Source organism: Dermochelys coriacea, chromosome 17 (genome assembly GCF_009764565.3).
Source record: "Dermochelys coriacea isolate rDerCor1 chromosome 17, rDerCor1.pri.v4, whole genome shotgun sequence".
NCBI lineage: Eukaryota > Metazoa > Chordata > Testudines > Dermochelyidae > Dermochelys > Dermochelys coriacea.
Window position 1 is genome coordinate 20,028,517 of NC_050084.1, and position 23,822 is coordinate 20,052,338.

General features: G+C 42.7%; 1 protein-coding gene across 10 annotated transcripts; it reads left to right on the plus strand.

Annotated features, from left to right (window-relative positions):
• The first annotated feature begins 26 nt into the window (after window positions 1-26).
• On the plus strand, window positions 27-23,765 carry STYXL1 (serine/threonine/tyrosine interacting like 1). Of its 10 annotated transcripts, none has more exons than XM_043499456.1 (11): window positions 27-166; window positions 989-1,070; window positions 1,178-1,284; window positions 3,715-3,776; window positions 5,106-5,244; window positions 5,636-5,692; window positions 7,594-7,739; window positions 9,270-9,415; window positions 13,561-13,670; window positions 20,180-20,390; window positions 23,418-23,764. In XM_043499456.1, exons 3-11 carry the CDS (start codon window positions 1,182-1,184, stop codon window positions 23,452-23,454), a joined length of 1,011 nt encoding a protein of 336 aa, XP_043355391.1. In that variant the 5' UTR covers window positions 27-166; window positions 989-1,070; window positions 1,178-1,181; the 3' UTR covers window positions 23,455-23,764. The 10 variants fall into 10 exon arrangements, 9 of the variants coding, with proteins under 9 accessions (XP_043355391.1, XP_043355394.1, XP_043355390.1 ...); XR_006276230.1 differs by lacking the exon at window positions 989-1,070 and adding an exon at window positions 10,592-10,686 and having other exon boundaries at window positions 35-166; window positions 23,418-23,759; XM_043499459.1 differs by lacking the exons at window positions 989-1,070; window positions 23,418-23,764 and adding exons at window positions 10,592-10,686; window positions 19,243-19,312 and having other exon boundaries at window positions 35-166; window positions 20,180-20,315.
• The last annotated feature ends 57 nt before the right edge of the window (window positions 23,766-23,822 follow it).

Here is a 23,822-nt window from a genome sequence, read left to right on the forward strand (position 1 = left end):
CCGGGCAACGCGAGAGAGCCAGCCCGAAGCACCGCGAGACTTGCCGCTCAACGCGCGCCCGGGCGAGACTGCGCCCGCCAAAGGATCGCGAGAGCTGGGAAAGGGGTGGTTCCCAAATGACGTCAGCCGTGGTTACGGCCGAGTGTCGCTGCGTAGCAACCGGGAGGTGAGCAGGGAATGGGACCGGGCCCAGGGCTTTGGAGACCCCAGCCTGAGCTAGCGCGACCTGGACAGTCCTAATGGGGGGCACAGCTGTAGGTGCCGCGGGTGTCATGACAACAGACCTCCATGGGTGCCATGGTAATAAATCTCCATGGGTGCCATGGCAACGGATGCCACAGGTGCGATAGGTGCCATGGCAACTGATGCCATAGCAACAGACACCCTGGGTACTACTGCTACAAACTCCATGGAAGTGGCATTGAACAGAGTATTATTTTGTATTAACTGAAATTTGATGTCATATTTTTTTACAAAATATAGAGAGAAACTCCAAGGGTATGGTGGGCGGGGAAGGTCGGATCGGGTCAGAGGAAGATCTCAGGCTTTTCAGTCTCCCATTGCCAGCAGGAGTGGTGTCTATTTATTCTGTTTCCTAACAGCACAGACACTTGGGAAACACGTGTTTCTAAATTACTGAGAAATAAATTGTTAATGACCATGGCCCCAATCCTGTGAAATGCTGAGCTCCTACATCTGCCAGTGGAGTCAGCCTCAGCACCACTCAGTCCTTAAATTTAGAAATACTGAACATGGATTTTTTTCTCCAAGAAAACAATTTTAAAAAATGTTTCAGAGTAGTACCCCTGTTAGTCTGTATGATTTTAGGCAATAGGATCTCTCCTTGTTCATTTCATAGCTGAGTGATGTGCACAGGTTTGGATGCTCTGTACAATGTACATCATATTCCATTTTTATATTTCACTATTTAAATTAGATTTTTTTAGATTGAATTCTGACCTATATTTTAAAAAGTCTGATCTTGCAGTTCTCATGGAGCAAATATTCCTTATGAAGGCAAGGATTTAAGGACTCAAGCTTGGGCTCAAAGAGATTGTTTTCATTCATAGATGAGTTGGGATGGATAAAAAGTAAACTCTTCATGTTAGCTTGGTTATTTTGCAAAGAACTCACATTTTAAGAATGTATTGACTCTTTAATTATTATTTCCATCCAGTAAAATGGCAGGGTTGGTTCTCTGTGAGCCCATAGAGCTTTACAACATCTTGAACCAGTCCACGAAGCTCTCCAGGTTAACTGAACCTAACTATCTCTGTTTACTGGGTAAGCTAATGAGAGTGTTGATATGTATTTTTATTGTGCAGTTTGTCATACGGGTCATTCTATTGTTTAATTATTGGGGCTAGATTGTTGGAAAACTTTGTATATGCTTTGGGAGTGACCCATCTGCCATAAAAGTCAGTGAAAAGATGCCTATTAACTGTAATGGGAGTTGAATCAGGCCCTTTGCAAAATGACTGTACAAGGTTCAGGGCAACAGGGATAGGTCTCTCAGTCCTGTTTGAACCATTAGTATCATATGATTGTATGGTGCACAGAGGTCTTGTGGGTCACTGTGATTTATGTATAGCTGTTAATATTTTACTTTGTAGTTGCATCTTTTATTAGAATTTGGGAGACCTATTTATCTTCGGCTATGTCTTCACTGCAAATATAGATGTGTTTTACAGTGAGATAATTATCTGGAGATAAGCATCTCAATGTGAAAGCCTAGGAGAGACAAGACACAGGAGTTGACTTGTGTCCACTAGGATTTCACAATGAGGTGGCTTTCTCAGAACAGGTGTTTTAATGTAATAAATACACCTGTATTTGCAGTGCAGACATAGCCTTAGAAGAGGCACCATTGTCTTGAGGACTGAGCATGTGTCTGGAATCCAGGAAAATGCTGAGTCCACTGCTTGCTCTGCTGCTGTCACTTAATCTCTCTGGACTAAATTTAGAAATGGTGTAAATGAAAGTGTTAATTGCATGCCTTTAAATAGGTCTAACTTACTTGCTGTGGGGCGGGGGGGTAGAAGAAAGGGGTATAACAGGAAAAGCAAGTAACAGGAAAGCAAACACCTCCTGCTTTGTTGCCGATTTGTATTATTTGCTTTCTCTGACACACCACTCTCCAGTCCCACCCCCTCAGCATGTAAACACCCTTAAGTCACCTTAGAATCATAGAAAATCAGGGTTGGAAGGGATCTCAGGAGGTCATCTAGTCCAAACCCCTGCTCAAAGCAGGACCAATTACCAATTTTTGGCCCAGATCCCTAAATGGCCCCGATCCCTAAATGGCCCCCTCAAGGATTGAACTCACAATCTTGGGTTTAGCAGGCTAAAGCTAAAACCACTGACCTATCTCTCACACACCTTACCTGTGTTTAACTTACAACATGATTTATATCATCTCTGAATTGGCCATCAGTGTCTCAGTTTCCCCTCAGTCAAATGGTGATAATGAGCCAAATTCATACCTAGCGTAAATCCATTCAATTATACCTGGGATTAATTTTGCCTGCTAATATTGCCTTCATCACAGAGTTTTTGGGAGGAATAATTAGTTAATGTTTGAACGATGCTTTGAACATATGAAGTGCTATATAAATGTTAATGAGAGTTATATTATTTTATAATAGGAACTACTAATTCATTTAGGAATTTTTCATAGACATTGTTTTAATGTTGCCATATTATAAAAGTGGTCATGTAAAAATGGCACCTACATACTCTACACAGGTTTCAGAGTAGCAGCCATGTTAGTATGTATTCGCAAAAAGAAAAGGAGTACTTGTGGCACCTTAGAGACTAACAACTTTATTTGAGCATAAGCTTTCATGAGCTACAGCTCACTTCATCGGACATGCTGTAGCTCACAAAAGCTTATGCTTATGCTCAAATAAATTTGTTAGTCTCTAAGATGCCACAAGTACTCCTTTTCTTTTTGCGAATACAGACTAACACGGCTGCTACTCTGAAACCTGTCATTATGCAAGGCACTGAATTTAGCCGTATAGAGTGGAAATCTATCAAATTCATGAAAGGAATGCATCCAATGAAGTGAGCTGTAGCTCACAAAAGCTTATGCTCAAATAAATTTGTTAGTCTCTAAGGTGCCACAAGTACTCCTGTTCTTTATACTCTACACAATTGCTGTCTGGGTGCATTCCAGCTTATCTATTTAATGTAATAAAAAAATAAATTATAACTATTATTTGGGTTAGCACAGTAGAGGAATAGAGTTATGGGAGAAATTGCTGATTCTGGTCTGGCTTTTGCATCATCGATAGAATTGTTTGCTAAATTCCAGTTGCAGCAACAAATTCTGCCCTGTATTACATATATGCAATCTCCGTGCAATGACTGCAGACTTTGGTCCTGCAGAATCTTTATTAGTGGTAGTGATGAAATGTGAGAAGGAAATAATGCAGCTTGATTTTCAAATCCCAGGTTAAATTCATAAAGCTGACATCTTGAAAAAATATTGTTTGCTTGCAAACGGAGACATTTAATCTGAAAGTCAATAGGCACAATAAACATGGAATCCCATGAAGAAATGTATACAATCAGTATTTTGGTGATGGGTATCTAGTTGTAAGATTTGTAGAGCTCTTTGCAATTTAAACTGCCATTGGCATCATTAGGAGCAGGATTCTGTCTTGAAGGCACTATGTAAGCCATTCACACAATCTTCATTGTTTTTTTCAGATGCCCGTACAAAGCGTAAATACAATGAAAGCCATGTGATTACAGCAAGAAGGGTTAAACAGGTAAGTTGTGGTTTCAAGTGGGTTTATCATTCATGTGTGCTGTCCATGACCTTCTGTTCTGGCTGGGGGGAGGAGCATATCACCTGGTCAGTGTCACCAAAAGGGCTCCAGGGAGCTGACAGCAAGCTAAAGCTGCCCCTCCTCCAGAAAGTAACAATGCAAACACCACTTAGGCTTCTCAGGGGGATATCTTTCTCAGGCACAGCAGCCCCTGCTGTCATGAGAAGAGAACACTTTTGTATCCCTGTGCTCTGGATCATTAATGAGACACACACACTGATGAGTCTAGGATTTAGCATTTAGCAGTGAGATAGAATTAGCCGAAAAGGATGAGGAACTCCCGTGCCTGATTCTGGAACATTTAATTTATCCCACAAGAGTCGATGCAGATTGGGGTAGAAAAGAGGGAAGTGAGATTATAGCAGCCTAAAGAAGGGAGACATTGAAATTGAATATCAGGAAGATATCCAGCAATAAGAGCTATTACACTGCAGAGTTGTCTCACAAAGGGCTGAGGGGAAACCCTTATTGCTTGAGATGTCTAACATTAGAGAGGACAAAGCATTCAAAAATCTACTGTATTGGCAGGTAAGCCGACAAAGTGACCTTCTAGGTATTTTCCATCTCTAACTTCTGGGATTCACCTAAAGGACTTAGATACACAAGTCCCATTAATGGGAACTGGGCTTCTAACTCCCTTAGGTGGTTTTGCAAATCTCAGCCTTAAGTGTCTTCACTGGTAAACATCACTGCATTCAATAAAAATTACAGGTGAAGATTTCAAGAAAATAGGAACAGTTGAGCTGGTCTAAAATAGTTCCATGGTGACCATTGCAGTGATAAGTAAATACAGCAGGGCTGGAGGCTGCTAACTTAGGGGGAAACACATTCAGAGATCTGGGGGAAAAAGCTGATGCTCAAAAGACAGTATGAAACAAAGGGGTGACTCTGAGGAGGCCACACTGTCCACTGCTTTGCATTTACAGCTGTGCAATGTAGCTGTAAATCGCTACCATTCTGAAGTAGTTATACCCACTTTACATTGGTGTAAATGATTGCTCAAGGTGAAAGGCAACAGTGAATCAGGAATGAGTTGGTGTACTTACATCTTCTTGGCAGTTCCTCGACGTACAAGTTACACACCAACCCTAGCTCTCCCATAGACTTAGACCTAGACCCACTTGCTGACATGTAAATTACATCACTTCTGAATTCCGCCCACTTTTTTCAAACTAAGGTACAATGGTAATTTGGAAGAAATTGATAGGGATAGTTGCATGAGAAAAATGCAGTCCCCCTCCTAATAATATTCTTTTGTGGTTTTGCTAGAATCCTAAGGGAGAATATCTGGTACCTGAATCAGTTGAGCTGGACTGTGTCAAATATTGTGTCGTGTATGATGGCAAAACCAGCTTTTTGGATGATACTTATTATGATGATTATGAGGAGAAGGATAAGGATGAAAAGGGTATGTTTACTGGCTAGCAAGAGATTCTTACTACAACTCACAGCTCAGCTGTATTCTGTTCTCTTCTATCAGCTCACCACCTTGTATGTGAATGCCTCTCATTCCTCATTTGCCTTTATTAACTTATTTCTATTTCAAATAACTTGACAAGAATACTTAAGTGCAAGCCTTTATTTTGGTAAATGTCATCAATAAGCCTTTGTCTGTCATAATATTTCACATATTCTGTTCTAGGCTTTATAAATCCAGATTTTCTTTCAAGGTCCCTGGGTCTGGGCTGGCTCATCTTCTAATATGTGTGAACCCTTCACTTTCAGAATTATTTAAGTGGAAAATAGGCTATTTTTCCCAGTTCAGCTGGGGTTGAGTGTATTTATTTATTGCTTTTTAGGGACTAAAGCTTCCTCAGAGATCTCAAGATATAAATCAAGTTCTTCATGTTTACAAAGTGAGTTCTTTCTTTTTATTAGTAAGCTCAGGATAAAAAAGAGAAGAATTTGCATTTTCATAGTAACAAAAATAGGACTTATCTTTAATGAGAGTAGTAATTAGATGAAGTTCTTTGGCAAATGCTTAGGTCTGGAAACCCAGAGAATAAAATGCAGATCATGGCACTGATAGCTTTGTGCATCTGTTGAGTTCATTTAAAGATACCAGGAAACATTGAAATTATTTTTCCCAAATGGCAGATTAGCTTTTAGACCCTGAACTTGTAGTGACATTGCATCTTATTGCAGAATTACAGTTCTAGCTTCTAGATCTCCCCCGCCCCCCATTATCCAGTGTTGCAATAACAGTTCTAGTTAGCATAGAAGTATTTTGCAAATACAGATGTTTTTAAGAGGATTATCCACTTTGTGCACATTCACCTTGTTCAGGCATTAGTTTGAAAGTGACGAAGCTAAGGAAGTTGACATTTCAACTGCTAATTTGTTAAAAATAGCTTTGTGGATTCTGAAAAGCCAGCTATTTGCAGATTTGATAAAATTTTCCAGAAAACCTAACTAAAGGCTTGTCTATGCATGCAGCAGCTGAGTATGTTTTTTCACACCCCTGAGTGATGTCATTATCCTGACCTAATTTCCTAGTGTAGACCAGGCTTAAGAAGTGAACAAACATGTACCTTGTCTTTGGTATATGCTTCAATCAGAGCTTTAGGCCTTGATTCTGCAATGGCTTGTCTGCTCAGAGGTCATTGTGGAATAAAAGGCTTAGGGATCCCATCCTGTACAGGAAAATCATTGGGCCTACAGGTGGTTCAAAAGTGACTAACAATTTGGAATACTTCAACTTGAGACTCCTTAAAGAGACCCGATTTTCAGAGAGTGGATGCTCAGCACTCTCTGAAATTCAGATCCTTTATGGTTGTCTCAACTTGGGCACTCCAGATTGATACCTAAATCATTAGGCACTGGAAAATGTAAAATCTTCATCTTTGCATCAAGCTCATTGATTTTTTCTTCTGTATCTGTGGTACGTTGTTCCAAACATATAATGTGATTTGAAACGGTCTGATTGAGACTCCTGTGTTAAATCTAAAGAGCCAATCCTACCGACATTTATGTATACACGCATAACTTGCTCACAGGAATAGTCTCATTAGGTACACACTAAAATGGACCTTATTTCAGAGTTTTATTGTGGAGAAAATCATCCTCCCATGAGACATGAAAAATGGAATGCGAGGGAGAACCAGAATCAGATTTCCATTGTGCTAGTTAGCTGCTTCTAAAGGTAGATACAGCTGAAGCAATCAGAGATGAGTCGGGGGGGGGGGACATCCTACATCCCCCATTTTTAGCCCCACTTGGGGTCATGATAGATCAAAGATGGGAAAAATTTCTCAAGGCACGTCTCTGTGTCCCCTCTGCCTTTTGTTTGGTGGCATAATGATGCAAGAAAAAGCCACCCCAAGAACCAGGAATATTATTTAGTTTTAAATAGCAGTACTTCCCTGTAGTGTACCTCACTGCAGGGATCTACAGAGAATAACGGGAGTTAAAATAATACCTGGACCTATGACAGAGCAAGAGAAAGAAAAACATATTCCCCACAGGAAAAAAAAAGTGACATAGAAAAAGAGGTTCACAGGGAATGTCAGAAACATCCCCAGTGGCTTCCTTACAGCAGCAGTGGCTGGAGAACGATTGTAGCTTTAAATCCTGCTCTCTCAAGGTTCTTCAGACATCAGGGTGAAATCCTGGCCCCATTGAAGCCAAAGGGAGTTTTGCCACTGATGTCAGTAGGGTCAGGATTTCACCCCAAGTACTCAAGGCCTGTTGGAAATAACCCTCTCCCGCATCAGATTCCCTGCAGCAACTGTGTATAATAGCTTTTCCATGTCTTTAGATGCTAAGGTAGGGGCTGCCATCCAGTGTGCCAGAGTCTTAGAGCAATTAACCCGCCACCCTGTCCGCATCCTGAAAGGAGGGTATGAGCGCTTCACTGCGTGCTACCATTTCTTGAGGACTCAGAAGATATTCTGGATGCCTCAGGTGAGATTATTGGAGAGAAGGGCCAGGCTTTCATGCTATAAACAGAATTTTTCTATGTACATTCAACTAATTCTAGTGAATTCCCTAGTAATAATTAAAGGGACACTGTCAATCTGCTATCTAGTCAATTTTAAAAAAGGAGTCAAAAGTCATTTCAAGTAATACCCTCGCCCCTGAGTCCCTCTGCTAATTTTTGTTCTTTTACAACCACAAGTATCTATTTTTCTCTCCCTGATGTTGTGGGGAAAAACTCACAAAAACAACATGGGAAACTGACTAACTGTAAAGTGTGGTTAGATTAAATAAATCTCTTTCCGTTATCGTCATCTGACATGTTATAACAATAGCAGGTAAACACATTTGGCAGAAATTGTGACTGTTGGGTTTTTTTTAAATGATAATATGTCTTTAATAACTTCTTACATGCAATGGCTTTCATCCCAAAGGATCACAAAGCAAATGGATACATTTTTTTCAGTATTGACTCAGGGAGAAAAGTGCCACCTATTGAGTCACTTATATTATTTCCAGCAGTGTTCTCTTATCCAAATATTAACCTGACTGGAGCCTGCTTAGGCTGTGAGAGATAAGCATCTCACTTTAACATCTAGAGCAAGGCTTAAAAAAAAAAGGTAGTTACACGTCACTGCAACATGTCTTTTCTTTCTGTTACTTCTTCTATTTCACACAAGCTATGTAATAAGTTGCTGGCCTGTGCAGCGCTCGAGTGCCATGTGCTGGCTTAATAAGGTGGCTTTTGAGTGATCTGCAAAGGAGAAAATTAATTGTCTTTGTGCCCTTTTTTGCTTCTTTATGATGCCTGACACTCCATCTACCTCAATTCTCATTGCAGTTACAGTTAGATACAGCATTCTTCTATCTGCCTTCTCTAAACTATTGTTCAGTGCTGTTTTGTGCTGTCAATCAGCTATTGTGTTTCACCCTAGTGAGGGCTGCACTTCAGTGGTGAACACTGGTGCATAGTCACTACTCAACTCTCTTCCCTTCCACTCTTGGCATGGCAACAGAATTTTGTCCTTAGCCTTCATGCTGCCCAAATAGTAGGCTGCTAAACTATGCTCAGAATTTTTCGTGCTCTGGTAGAAGCGATGAGTTGGAGTTGTGTTATGCAGTCACAGTACACCTGCCAGTCCCATTTGGCAAGTGGTTTCATTTGGCATTGGACCAAGTAATTAATAAACTCTAATTAATCTGAGGTACTAGTGTCCTTCCGTACATTACAAAGAACATAGTCTAGCTCTTATTCTTTTTTTTATTCCAGCAGGGCCACATTGGCAGTGACCATGTTAATTTCATTGACTGAGTCTAGAGATAACTTCTGTTCTTCAGAATATCTGTCTGATTAAATGAATGTACCCCATTTCTGTTTGAATGTAGGTGCAGAACATTGACTTAGCACTGGTTCATTTCTTCTCAGGATTCAGGTTTAAGAACTTTCCAAACTAAGATTAAGGCAAATAGATATACAGTTCTTTCAACTGTATTAATCCTTTTGTTTCTCTTGTGCAGGAATTGGATGCTTTTCAGCCATACCCTGTAGAGATATTGCCTGCTCAGTTATATATGGGAGATTGCAGACAGGCCTGTGACCAACAGATTCAGAAGGCTCTGAAAATCAAAGCACAAGTCAACATCTCAGAGGAGATTGCAACACTGTAAGTCAAATGGTCCAGTTAAATTTGCATCAAAGCTGCATGTTAGGAAACCTTCCAGGAACCTTGTGAGATACTCATTCAGTCAGAGTAGGATGGTGATTAGAAGTAGTGGGATAAACTTAAAGCTATTTAATGCTTGTTCTTCTGACTTCTCTGCTATAGAGGTTGCAAAGCAATGACTCATTACTGCATCAGCCTACCATAACTCAGAAGAAGTGAGACTATGTAGCCCAAGAATGGAATCTTTAGCACTAGAACCCAGATCCTCAGAGATACCTAATCTGGGCCTAAGAGTTCAACAATTAGCACCAACCCTCACAATGAACCTAATGCTAAATTTTGAAACAACATTTAAGAGGAAAACTTACAAACCAACATGCTTTAAAATGTAATTCATTTACCTTTTGTGTGATTTCTCTTGCTTCTTTTTCTGTATTTGTCAATGACTGAAGCTATTTGACTAGCCGCTCAAGTCAGTGGGCGAGTGATATTAGAACTACAGCTCGACACAGCCAAAAACCCAGTGACGTTTTGCAAGGATGTTACCAGCATGAAGCGAGTGAGGAAGACTATAGCTTTCTGCCTGGTTACATCTACACAGCCAGTTTTATAAATAACCAAGCATTTCTTGTGTATCTGGCTCCAAAGAGAACCCTCAAAAATCTCGAGAACTGGGCTTCCTCTCAGCTCTAAGTCACTGCTCATTATATGAAATGCATCTGCATAGCTTAAAAATTCCTCTTCATTGTTTTGCAGCCTTTTCCCAGTGAGATGAGATACCTTGTAAGGTGTATAACATCTTAATAAGAAACCACATACAGCAGCATCTTTTGATGTTACTTACATATTTAGGAAACTCCTAAAATATGTTTGACATGAAAGAACACTTGCTTTCGGCTATCTGCCTTCATCAGGCTCCCAGGTAGAACATACTATAGGGTCATGTTAATACACAATTACCAACACAGTTTAGGGTAGCTGACTGATAATGGAATTATTGGTTATGCACCTAATGCAGCCTCAGAGTCTTACTCTTCCTTACTGTGATGATGACAATGAAAAGTTATTACTCATGTAACTGCAAATAAAATATTACTGATTTGCCCTAGGCAAGTAGAATTTGGCAGAGCTACTTTATTGGCCTGTTTAACCTCTCCCCTTGCATTCCCTTTCCAGTTTCACAGATGAAAGCAAAACACTTCATGTTTCTGTGGCAGACTCCCCCGACGCAGATCTTTTTTCCTTTTTCCCCACCATTTGTCACTTCATAGGTGAGTGGATTCTGATCTACAACTATCAAGTGTGCACACTGATCCTCTGAGTGTGGAGGTTCGTAGTCTTTTAACATCTAGAAACATGGTCCTAAAGCCACTGCTCACTGGAGGTGTTCAGTCCATTTACTGGTGTGATGGGTTCCCCCACTCTCGGGGTGCTGCCTGGAACTGGGGTACCACTGAGCCCGCCTGACCCACCAGCCTGGACTCCCTTTTTACCCTGTAATGTTGTGACAAGTTGCTAAGCTCTCAAAGCTTGCTATTTCACCAGCATACACACAAGTAGGGACACACTCAGGTTCAGCACTACGCACACAGGTTCTTTAACCAGCCTCTGCATGGGAAGGCAAAGCTACGGCACCTCCCAGTTCCTAAGGCATGCACCCCGCTCTAGAGGGTAAACCCAAAATTGTACCATCTTGCGCTGCACAGAGAACTGTATAGCATAAGCTCATGAAATTCGCCCCCTCCCTCAAAGTGGAGAGGCATATACACAGCTTTCTGCCCCAAGTTATGATTTCCACACACTGGTTTTAAGTTTAAAGTTTATTAACTACAAAAGATAGTTATTAAGTGATCATAAGGGATAGCAAATAGATCAAAGCAGATTACCTATCAAATAAAACGAAAAACGCAGTCTAAGCTTAATATACTAAATAAAGTGGTTATAAGTAGCAAATTCTCACTCTGAATGTTGTTTTAGGCAGATTGCAGAGATTCTTGAAGGCAAGCTGCACTTGCTAGCAGCTTAAAACTCCAGATATTCCTTTCACAGGCTAGTAAACCCTCTAGCTTGGGCTCAGCCCTTCCCTCAAGTTCAAGGCTTTTGTTTCTCAGGTGTTTTCAGTAGTCTTCTTTCTTGGGTGGGGAGTCAGTGAAGAACGAAGCACAATGATGTCATTCCCCTGCCTTAAATAGGTTTTACATATGGTGAGAACCCTTTGTCTCTCAGTTTTATTCCCACGCCCCGGTCCGTGGAAAAACACTTGTATTATCATGGAGTCCAGTACCAGGTGACTTGGTCACATGTCTCTGTAGGACCACAGCAGCCATGAGACAGAGGCTGTCTGTAAGGTCCTCAGGAAGGCTTCCCAGGATGGCTCCCGGATGGGAGATTAGCATCTTCCAAGACTTACTGTTCTCCCTAATGGCCCTTTTCAGACAGCAATCTAGACTGATCGCATTCTGCCTAGTGGGTGTTCCCCAGGTGTAAACACATTTGTAATAGATGCCTAGACAATATTCCTAACTTTAGATACAAAAATGATACATGCATACAAATACAGTGAATCATAACCTTTTCAATGATACCTCACATGACATATCTTGCATAAAATACATCTTAGTTATGCCAGAATTATATCAGAACATATCTCTATGAAGAATATGGGGCACAGTGTCACACCTCCCCCCTCAGATTACTGTCAGAGGGTTAGTCACTGACAAATGTGAAGGCAGTGTGCCTGATGTCCTCCTTAGGTCTTGGTTATACAACTCCCAAGTTTTAACAAACATTAAAGTGTCATCCACAGGTGTTTTCGCAAAGCTCTGTGTTTCTTTTCCCAGGATGCCTGAAAACATTTTTGTGTGTATCATTGTTATCATAATACAGATCTCAATACCTTTGGAGTGTAGGTGTCTTGGCATTAAGCCACCAATGCCATGAGATGGCGTGCCTCAGTTTCCCCTTCCACACAGCAGTCTAGATTTGTTATGGTTTTTCTGCTGTGCTGGCTGTTACTGCTGTTACTGGCCAGCTCCCTGTGGAGCTGCATTCCATCTCCAGAGCTGTGCCCATACAAAAAATCCACCCTCCCTTCTAGGGTTTCTTTGTAATTTTCACTCCAAACATTGGAACTTTCCCCACCCCCTTCTCTCAGCAGCTTTTGCTTAGTTTCTGGGTGAATTTTACCTGCCCGGGAGATTGCTTCCTCCTCCCTTTTCTCAGATGCGTCATTAGCATTTTCACTGACACCCAAGTCGTTAGTAGGATTCTTATCCTGTCTTAAAGAGACAGAGTTAGTTTTCACAAGTACATTAGGAACAGCATTTTGCAAAAGTGGGACCTGTATTGGGATATCCTCTGTCACCCCTCTCTGTTCCTTCTGGGAGGTCAGTTACACATTTTCCTCTTAAAACCTGAACCACGGACTGGGTGCCTGGCAGCACAGACACCGACCCAGCAAATCTGGTCTGGGCAAACCCTCCCATGTGATCAGTGGGGAGACACTTCTGTACTCCCCCAAATTCCTTCTTAACGTCCTCCTCTAAGTCATACACATTTGTGCTCCCTAGCGTGGGATCTATCCCCTGTTCAGCTGTGGGCTCCTTATTGGCTCTTTATTTTACATATTATTTAAATTAACATCTGCACCAATGTCCTTCCTACACTGTAAATATTGATAGCATTTTAATAATACATTCGCAGTTCTCAAAAACACTCATTAAAAACCATGCTTAAACTAGTTATAACCAAAACATAACAGTAACATGACCCTGCACCTTATCCTTGGTAACTCTTCCTTTCTCATAACTCTCTGTCTCCAACTTATCTCTAACTTCTCACACTAGCAACTTCAATTTTCCTTACTCATCCACACTTAGGCTAACTTAAGTCCAAAAGCTAACTTCTTAACCCAATCCATCCTATAGCGAAAGGACAGACCCTTCTGGGGCAGCGTAGGGAAAAGTGTCTTGACACTGCCCAGCTGTACCTATTCAGTGGTTTAAGCGGGCTTGTGTCTCTGGGACAATTTATCTGGCACTTTTCACCAGCATTAGAAATTCACTTTAAAAATAACAGGAGTGGGGAGAGTTGTCTGGCTTTGATTTTTCAAGACACTAATTTGTAATGCACTTTTCTTTGTTTAGACGCTCAGATGGCTTTTGGAGCAGTTCTGGTTTTCTCTACCCTGGGTCTAAGTCGGAGCAGCACGGCAGTAATGGCTTTCCTCATGCATTCATCCCATTATCCCTTAAAGGTACATCAGCACTTCTGCTTTCTGCAGAGAGTGACTTGGTCTCCTGTACATTTCTATTTCTGAACTCTTCTGAGGTGTGTAGTAATGAGGAGCAAATAACCTGTGCTTTAATTCAGACTCCCTGAATACATTGTGTGACATATCTGTAATATCAAGGAGGAGACTTGGGTTTGATTCCTGGGTGGGCCTGTGATAATGCAGCTCAGAATCTGCGTGGAGAGTGATATGTATCTACCCTCCCCTGTTTGCCAGCAGACCCACCCAGAAGCCAGGACTACAAACATGGCTGACTGGAAGGATTACAAATCTAAGCAACTCTGCTCTCCTGGATCTCAGAGAGAGAGAGAGAGAGAGAGACTTTCTGAGTCTGCGAGCTACCATGAGCTGGCTTTGTCCCTTATTACTGAGGGATATAGGAAGTCCAGTCCACTCTGTTTATGGAACTCTGGCTTTGTGCCCTAAAGCTGAGGTTAGCAGCATGGCTGTCTTTAAAATCCCAGATTGCTTCCCCAAGACCACAGACCTTGACCCACAGATATTGTTCTAGGGAAACCCAGAATAAGGTTGCACTAATCTAGGAGGGGTGCCCTCCTCAACCTTAAAGGACCTGCACACCTGTCATAACCATACAGCTAAGGGTAGCCTAGAATTCCTCCTTACCTGTAAGGGGTTAAGAAGCTCAAATAACCTGGTTGGCACCTGACCAAAAGGACCAATGGGGAAAGAAGATACTTTCAAATCTGGGGAGAAGGAGGCTTTGTTTGTGCTTTTTGTTGGGTGTTCTCTCTTCTGGGACTGAGAGAGGCCAGGCTGAAATCCATCTCCTCCAACGAATCCTGAACCAGTCTCTAATATTATAAAAATAGTAAGTAAACCCAGGCAAGGTATGTTAGATTGTTTGTTTGTTTTTTGTTTTAGTATGTGAATTTTCCTATTGCTAGAGGGAGGTTTATTTCTGTTTTTTGTAACTTTGAACTAAGCCTAGAGGAAGTTCCTCTGTGTTTGTGAATTTTTTGTTACCCTGTAAAGTTATCTTCCATCCTGATTTTACAGAGGTGATTCTTTTGCCTTTTCTTTAAATAAAATTCTTCTTTTAAGACCCTGATTGATTTTCAGTGTCCCAAGACCCGGGGGGGTTGATCTGTGCTTACTTTGTAACCAATTGGTTAGGATATTATTCTGAAGCCTCCCCAGGAAAGGAGGTGTAAGCGCTTGGGGGGATATTTTGGGGGAGGTAGGGCTCCTAGTGGCCTTCCCTGAATGTTTGTTTAAATCACTTGGTGGTGGCAGCATACCATCCAAGGACAAAAGGGATTTGTGCGTTGGGGAATTTTTAACCTAAGCTGGTAGAATTAAGCTTAGGGGATCGTTCATGCGGGTCCCCATATCTGTACCCCAGAGTTCAGAATGGGGAGGGAACCCTGACAACACCTCATTACGTAGCTCCACAAGTCTTCAGAAGAATATTGAGTGAAGGCTGAGAAGTACCTAGCTGTATACTAGATTGATTGCTTATCCCAAATTCCAGGATGTTCCTCGGTTTACTCAGTGTCCCAGCATTTTGAAAAGAGAGATCTGTCTCTCATTCTGCCTTTTCTGGGCAGACCGGGATATCAGTGGTATCCAATCTCCTCCATGCCTTTGAAGTGATTCCTGCTAAAAGTCTTGGTTGTGTTTGGAAAAGGAGCCCCTCTTCTGGAAGTTGAGTACAGTATTTGAATCCAAACTGTCCTGAAGCTGAGCACAGATCTGGCCCATTTTTTTGTGTAAACATTTGCAACACAAAATGAGGCTTCTTATCCTGCAAGGCACATCAAAGAGCAATTGCAGAATGAGTTTGCCAGTGGAATAATAGAGACTCGCTGTGTGCTCTGCACAGGAACCGGAACCTACGGACCTACCCTACTAATATTGGATCTGATTGCTCCCACAGACTGATAACAGTTCTATCACTATCACACCCTCCCATGCTGAGCCCTAATAAAATACTTAACTTATTGCGCCCACAGTGCAAAAGTCCAAGGCTGATAACTGACTTTTCTCTTTATTGTGATCAACGTTTTTGTTTTAACATCTTGTCAGGTCTAAACAGAAATGCATCTACTCCAGAGCACCCCCACCATAGGCTGCCCATAGTGAAACAGGTTGAATGCTTGAGATTCCTGTTGCATGAAGCTTTCCTATGGGATGATTCAAATAGACAATCTTGCTGGACTGCAGCAGTGAAATATACTCAAGCTGCTCTTTCAATTAGGTCTTTGACCCAGTTTGGACAAAAGTCTTGGAATGCTTTAGTGAGGCTTCAGGGATCTGGAGACATGAGTATGTTAAAAGAAATTGCACTGGTAGAACATGCTCCTACCAAACCCTTACTCATATGAGTAACTAGTGTGTGTGGAGACCCACTGACGACTTGTTTGATTAGGAATTAATCATAGGAAGATTGGAGCTTTAGGCTGTTGGTCTGCAGTATCAGACATCCAGAAGAAACCATGCAATACCATTTCACCTTTCATCTCATTAAGTTTAAGCAATCCTAATTATGCTCCTGATTGCTATAAGAAATCCTGATTTTTTTTATCTGGTGAGAGGGACATTACTCAGCAACTTCAGTTGTGTAGCCTGAGAGGAGTGCAGTGCATTTGTATAACAACCCTGTTGTGTAACAGCATTCCGAGCTAATTACCTGAAACTAACAAACAATCCAGATGGCTGTAATTAGCACTTTGGGATAGCTGGACCGCTCCTTTGATGCTATAGATCACCACTGTGTAATAGCATATAGTGCCAGTCCAGGAACAGGAGAACCTCTGTCATGCAGCTTTAGGTAGCTGCTGCTTTTCTGCTTTTTCCACTGAAAAAGATGGTTAGCATTTTACACTACAGTCAGACCCAGTAGCACAAGGTAGGGCTCTGGCACTGTCTTGTTGCAGAATGATGGCAGGTACATCATAGATGAAGAAAGAAGAATATTCATAACTAGGATATCCTGGTTCATTATATATAGGGCCCTACCAAATTCAGAGTCAATTTTGGTCAATTTCACAATTATAGGATTTTAAAATCTGAAATTTCATGGTGTTGTAATTGTAGGGGTCCTGACCCATAAAGGAGTGTGTATGTGTATGTGTATGTGTGTGTGTGGAGCGGGAGTTGCAGTACTGCTACTCTTATTTCTGTGCTGCTGCTGCTGATGGCGGCGTTGCCTTCAGAGCTGGGCAGCTGGAGACCAGCAGCTGCTGGCTGGAAGCCCAACTCTGAAGGCAGAGCAGCCGCCAGCAGCACAGAAGTAAGGATGGCATGGTATGGTATTGCCACTCATACTTCTGCACTGCTGCTGGTGGGGAACTGCCTTCAGAGCTGGGCACCCGGCTAACAGCCACCAGTCTCCAGCCCCCCAGCTCTGAAGGCAGCACAGAAATCAGGGTAGCAATACTGCGACCCCCCTAAAATAACCTTGTGACCCTGCTGCAACTCCCTTTGGGTCAGGACCCCTCCCAATTTGAGAAATGCTGGTCTCACCTGTGAAATCTGTACAGTATAGGATAAAAGCACACAAAAGACCAGATTTCACTGGGGGAGACCAGATTTCATGGTTCGTGACACATTTTTCATGGACGTGAATTTGGTAGGGCCTTAATTATAGAGATAAGAGTCTACTCTAAAGTTCAGATCTGATCCAAATTACCTCCAGGTTTGTTCTGGTTCATACCAATCCCTAGCTATGTAGTGCATAATGTGGGGGGAACCAATATGTAATTGTGTAATTTACAAATATAACCACACAGTGTAACTGTGTTACATTTGCTTCCTACAGTATCTGTGTGACATTGTATTTAGTGTCTTTTAATAACACTCCAAGGGCCTGCATTTGAACTTTGGAATCAGGACCAATCTGCATTCTACAGGAGTATTCCATTAATAGTGAGTGTTACTACTGTGTTTGTACTCCCAGAGGTCAAACTAGGTAAATAGTGGGGGTCTGTACTGGGTCCAGTCCTATTCAACATGTTCATAAATGATCTGGAAAAAGGGGTAAACAGTGAGGTGGCAAAATTTGCAGATGATACAAAACTACTCAAGATAGTTAAGTCCAAGGCAGACCGTGAAGAGCTACAAAAGGATCTCACAAAACTGGGTGACTGGGCAACAAAATGGCAGATGAAATTCAGTGTTAATAAATGCAAAGTAATGCACATTAGAAAACATAATCCCAACTATACATATAAAATGATGAGGGTCTAAATTAGCTGTTACCACTCAAGAAAGAGATCTGGGAGTCATTGTGGATAGTTCTCTGAAAACATTCACTCAATGTGCAGTGGCAGTCAAAAAAGCCAACAGAATGTTGGGAATCATTAAGAAAGGGATAGATAATAGGACAGAAAATATCCTATTGCCTCTATATAAATCCATAGTATGCCCACAGCTTGAATACTGCGTGCAGATGTGGTCACCCAATCTCAAAAAAGATATATTGGAACTGGAAAAGGTTCAGAAAAGAGCAACAAAAATTATTAGGGTTATGGAACAGCTTCCATATGAGGAGAGATTGATAAGACTGGGACTTTTCAGCTTGGAAAAGAAACAATTAAGGGGGGATATGATTGAGGTCTATAAAATCATGACTGGTGTGGAGAAAGTAAATAAGTAAAAAAAAATATTTACTCCTTCTCATAATACAAGAAATAGGGGTCACCAAATGAAATTAGTAGGCAGCAGGTTTAAAACAAACAAAAGGAAGTATTTCTTCACACAATGCACAGTCAACCTGTGGAACCCTTTGCTAGAGGATGTTGTGAAGGCCAAGACTATAACAGGTTCAAAAAAGAACTAGATAGGTTCATGAAGAATAGGTCCATCAATGGCTATTAGCCAGGATGGGCAGGGATGGTGTCCATAGCCTCTATTTGCCAGAAGCTGGGAATTGGCGACAGGGGATGGATCACTTGATGATGACCTGTTCTGTTCATTCCCTCTGGGGCACCTGGCATTGGCTACTGTTGGAAGACCGGATACCGGGCTAGATGGACCATTGGTCTGACCCAGTATGGCCACATTGTTCTTATGTTAACTAAGGTTTCAGTGTAAAAGGATGTGCCCAAATTGTTTGCTGTGGAGACCAACCCATGGCAGATTGTTCTGCCTCCCCAAAACTAGAACATTGCAATCCAGTGCAGTTGTTAGTGAATGGTCAGGAAAAATTCATGTGTTTGGCATACAGACTTGATTGCTTGTGTCACTTTAAATACATCTCAAGGAAATTACTTTTACTAGCCAGCATGGTCACTGGGGTATTGTGCTATTCTGTGATTAGGGAAGCAGACGCAAGATCCTCCCTCTGCTTGGGAGGCAGAGGGCCAAATCCTGGCTCTTCAGCGGCAATAAGAGTTTTGCCATTGACTTCAGTGAGATCAGGATTTGATCTTTACTGTAGGTATTTATAAGATATCAATTGCCTTGGTACTGAAGGACTTTGAATGCATTGTTTGAATCAGAACACATTTATTTTCCATAAAGGAAGGTAATGTTTGCATCTTCTCATAGGCCCTTTCTGCCCACTCAACCACAGGTCAGCACTGGAGTTGGGTCCTGAGGCAGGGGAGAGCTAAGGGAACAAAGATACCATGAGGCTGCCCAAGGTGTGTGTGGGAGAGAGACATGGTGTTAAGCCAAGAGCTCCCAAATGAGCAACAGTTGGAGGGTGAGACAATCATGTTGTTATTTGATTTGCAGTAGCTCCAAGGAGCCTGTCATGGACCAGGGCTCCTTTGTGCTAGATGCTATACAAATACAGGACAAAAAGACAGTCTCTGCCCTCTGAACTCTGAACCCTTCCAAGCCCCATAACATAATTTTAATTCCAAATTCCTGGTAGAAACATAGGGGGAAACACTCTCTGCTCAATGTGCAAGGTTCACCGTTATACCCCTGCCTTGCAGAGACCACCTCTAGGAGAGAAGTACTTCAGTCTCCATGCAGTCCTTAGCCTCACTGCTGAGGCTGCTAAGTAGAGTCAACGGCTTTAGTGAAACTGACATCTATCCAATGGAAACTAGACTGAGACCTACAGTTTCTTGCTCAGAGGCAACTGGACAGCCATCACTTGATCATGAATTGTGATCATTACTGAGCTGGACTCAAGCCAATGATCTTCACGGACTGGAGAAAGGCTCCATATCGTAATACTACTTCCCTCAGACAGTTGCCGTGGTACTTCTTATTTTCAGCGGTCTAACTGTGTATTACTAAAAATGGAAGGTTAACAAAACCTTGTAATTGACTGTGTCCTTTTCTTTCTCTACTGGTGCAGATTACAGATTGGTTCATTTTTGTTCTGTATTTGCTCAGCACTTGGCACAATAGGGTCCTGGGCCATGAGTGACGCTCCTAGGTGCTATGGAAATGCAAATTATTAATCATTCTGAGACTTAGAAGTAATTGTAACCTGGACAAAACACAATAAGCACATTCCTGAGTCTTCTCTCTATCTTTACTTGTATTTGTAGGGGGCTTGGAAATACATCCAGAAATGCAAAACAAATATGAGACCAAACCGTGGCTTTGTGCAACAGTTGTCCGACTGGGAAAGCCAAATCTACGGGTCAGCGATCACCGATATCTCCGAACCACATTATTGACAGGCAGCAAGGAGAACATACAACAGGCAAAGAAGCTTTTCCATCTGTACCACCATTTAATTTGGGCTGTATTGTTTGGGTAAGGTCTGACTAGAATTGGTTGCGGTGAGTAAAATAATAAAAATAATATAATAACCTTAACCTTTAGGATTGGTTTTCATCTTCACATGTTATTATTTACATCATTTGGGGGCCATCATTTGGGATCCAATCTCTTATTCAGGCAAACTTGCTGAACGGTCAATGGGAGCTGTGCATGAGTAAAGACTTCAGGATTTGGCTCGTTTTGTTTTAATTGTCACTCTTGCTGGCTGGGACAATTGCGAGCTGATTATCAAAGTGCTGAGCAGTTGCAACTCCCATTGAAGCCAGTAGGGGCTGCAGGTGAGCAGCATCATTGAAAACCCATCCATGGATCTCTATCCTTGGACGGTAACTGGGTACTTAACCAGACAAACAGTTTCAACAGATAAATATGTGAGACAGCATTTCAACGTTTCAGGAATTCACCCATTACAAATACATTCTCTCAGATGTACAGTGCAATACCAAGATGGAGTCATGCCTTCACACACGCATGCATCTCCCATTGATTTATTGGGGCCCAGGCTCTCCAGCCTTGCCTCCTACTTGCATCCTCATATTTCAACAGTCAGACTTCTTTGCCTTGAAGTTCTAGTTGAAGGTCCAGTCCTATTATACTAAGCCAAATAAAAGTCCTGCCCAAGCTGATTCCGTCACCAGAGTAGCAATAAGATGGACACCTGAAGACAAGCGAAAAGGAGGCCACCCGAAAACAATCTGGCGAAGAGCTGTGGAAGCCGAGCTGAAAAACCTGAGGCACGGCTGGGGAACCATTGAAAGACTTGCCAGAAACAGACAGGAGTGGAGGAGTTTCATTGCTGCCCTAAACACCGGAGGTGTAATGGGAACATCATGATGATGATGATGATGATGATGAAGCTCAATACCATCTATCTCGAGGGCAGACAAACTTTTTGGCCTGAGGGCCACATCGGGTTTCCAAAATTGTATGGAGGGCCGTTAGAGGAGACTGTGCCTCCCCAAACAGCCAGGTGTGGCCCAGCCCCTGCCTCCTATCCACCCCACCCCCCTGTTTCTTGCCCCTTGAGGGCCCCCCAGTACTCCTGCCCCATCCGACCCTCCCCACCCCTGTCCCCTGACCGCCCCCGGAACCCCCGCCCCTGCCGCCCCATCCAACCTCCCCCTTTCTGACTGCCCCCCGGGACCCCTGCCCCCATTTAACCCCCGTTTCCTGCCCTCTAACCGCCCTGCCCCCTTACCATGCTGCCTGGAGCACCGGTGGCTGGCGGTGCTACAGCTGCGTCGCCTGGAGCACCAGGACAGGCAGCCGCGCTGCCTGGATGGAGCCAGCTACACCACCACGCAGCACAGAGCACGGGTCAAGCCACGGCTCTGCAGCTGCGCTGCCCAGCAGGAGATCGCAGCCTTGCCACCCAGAGCATTACGCCAGCAGCGCAGTGAGCTCAGGCTGTGGGGGAGGGGGAACACCAGGGGAGGGGCCAGGGGCTAGCCTCCTGGGCTAGGTGCTCAGGTGCCAGGCACGAGGGTCCCGTGGGCCGAATATGGCCCGCGAGCCGTAGTTTGCCCACCTCTGATTATCTCCTTTTTAACATTGTAAATTCTGTACGTTAGCAGCCTAGAATAAGAGTTTATAGAAAATGTTGTTTAGGCCTTACACCAAATTTTGATCTCCCCACTCTAATAGTTGTATTATGTCCTTCATTTTAAATCTTCATCCTAGATCTGAACCTTCAAAGGTTTTTTGACACATTTGTAGCAAAACATTATTACAGCCTCAATAACTCTAGCTTGGGACAGAATTACTCAACCTTGCCATTCTTGCTAATGAATTTAGACAACTAACTACTTCTGAGTGCTAAAATGTGTGTGCTTTGTGGGAATTGGATGACCAGAAATAAGCGCCGGTGCTGTAAATCGCAATCAGAGGTAGATTTTTCTGTACTAATGTCTTTTCACTGCAGTGAGATCTATAAATGGGTCTATCAGTTTTGTACTTAGTTTCAGATTTAGTTGGGGATTGGTCCTGCTTTGAGCAGGGCGTTGCACTAGATGACCTCCTGAGGTCCCTTCCAACCCTGATATTCTATGATTCAGAACCAGTATTTTTAAAGAAAATACTATGTACTTATGTGGCACCTTATGGTCCAGATCTTCAGCTGATGTGTAGCAGCAGAACTCCATTAACTTCCAGGAAATTATGCCAGTTTACACCAGCTGAGGATCTGCCCTTATTTCCCAGGATTTCAGAGCAATTTATAAAGGTGGATCTTGTTCTAACTGTTTTGCGTATGGGGAAGCAGAAGCACAGAGTGGTTTGACTTGTTTAAGTGAGTGAGGGTATGGCTACACCGGAGTTAAAACCCATGGCTGGCCCATGTCAGCTGACTTGGGCTCATGGCACTGGGGCTACAGGGCTGTTTAACTGTGGTGTAGACTTTTGGGTTCGGGCTGTAGTCTGGGCTCTGGGACCCTCCCCCCTCACTAGGCCCCAGAACTCCGACTCTACATCTACAGAACAGTTTTACAGCACCACGGCCTGAGCGAGCCCAAGTCAGCTGACACAGGCCAGCTGCAGAGGTTTAATTGCTGTTTATATCCTCAGTGACAGGTGGAACTAGGACTCAGGCTTGTGACTTCCAGTTCCAAGCACTAACCACTTGGTGGCACTTCTCAATAAAGGACTTACTTACAATTCTTTCCTTTCCTTAAAGGGCCACAAGGCTTGTGCAGTCTTCCAATTTGCCCAGTAGCAAAGACTGTATAGACTTTTCAAAGGGGCCCCAGGGAGTTAGGCACTCATCTCACATTGTATTGCAATGGCATTTGGATACCTAACTCTCTTAGACTCCTTCAAATATTCCAGCCCTTGCAGCCAACAAAGTGGGTTTTCACCCACGAAAGCTTATGCTCCAATAAGTCTGTTAGTCTATAAGGTGCCACAGGACTCTTTGCCGCTTTTACAGATCCAGACTAACACGGCTACCCCTCTGATACTACTTGCATTAGTATCTCAGATGTACTGATTTCAGTGTCCTTCCAGAAAGATCTCCAGAAGCGAGTGCTGTGTGCAGTGCTGAAGGCACGTGCCGATTTACAATGAAAGGGCAAACAATCGATGAAGTTAGCCCCATAAGAGGAAAATAAGCAAGGAATGAACAGATCCTCCAAACACTGCAGAGGGATTTCCTCACATTAAAAAATATAACTCTAATCTAACAAGAACATCAAAATAACACACTGGGGGGACTGAAGATGGACTTCACAGTATTACGGATGTAGCCACAGCCACAAGGAAAACAACAGTGAAAAGAAAGAGGGCAGATGATGGAGGAGGAAACAAAAATCCCCAGCAGGCTTGGAGGAAGAGGGGAAAAATCTAGACCATGTGCCCTATAAAGTGATGATGATTTTGTTGATTTGAAATCAATGGGAGTTACGTGCCTAA

Bases quoted from the DNA above. Each gene is read 5' to 3' on its own strand.
- STYXL1 (XM_043499455.1), top strand. From the start codon at position 117: ATGACGTCAGCCGTGGTTACGGCCGAGTGTCGCTGCGTAGCAACCGGG. The intron at 167-1,177 runs GTGAGCAGGGAA...ATTTCCATCCAG, and splicing joins CGCTGCGTAGCAACCGGGAG to TAAAATGGCAGGGTTGGTTC. The intron at 1,285-3,714 runs GTAAGCTAATGA...TGTTTTTTTCAG, and splicing joins TAACTATCTCTGTTTACTGG to ATGCCCGTACAAAGCGTAAA.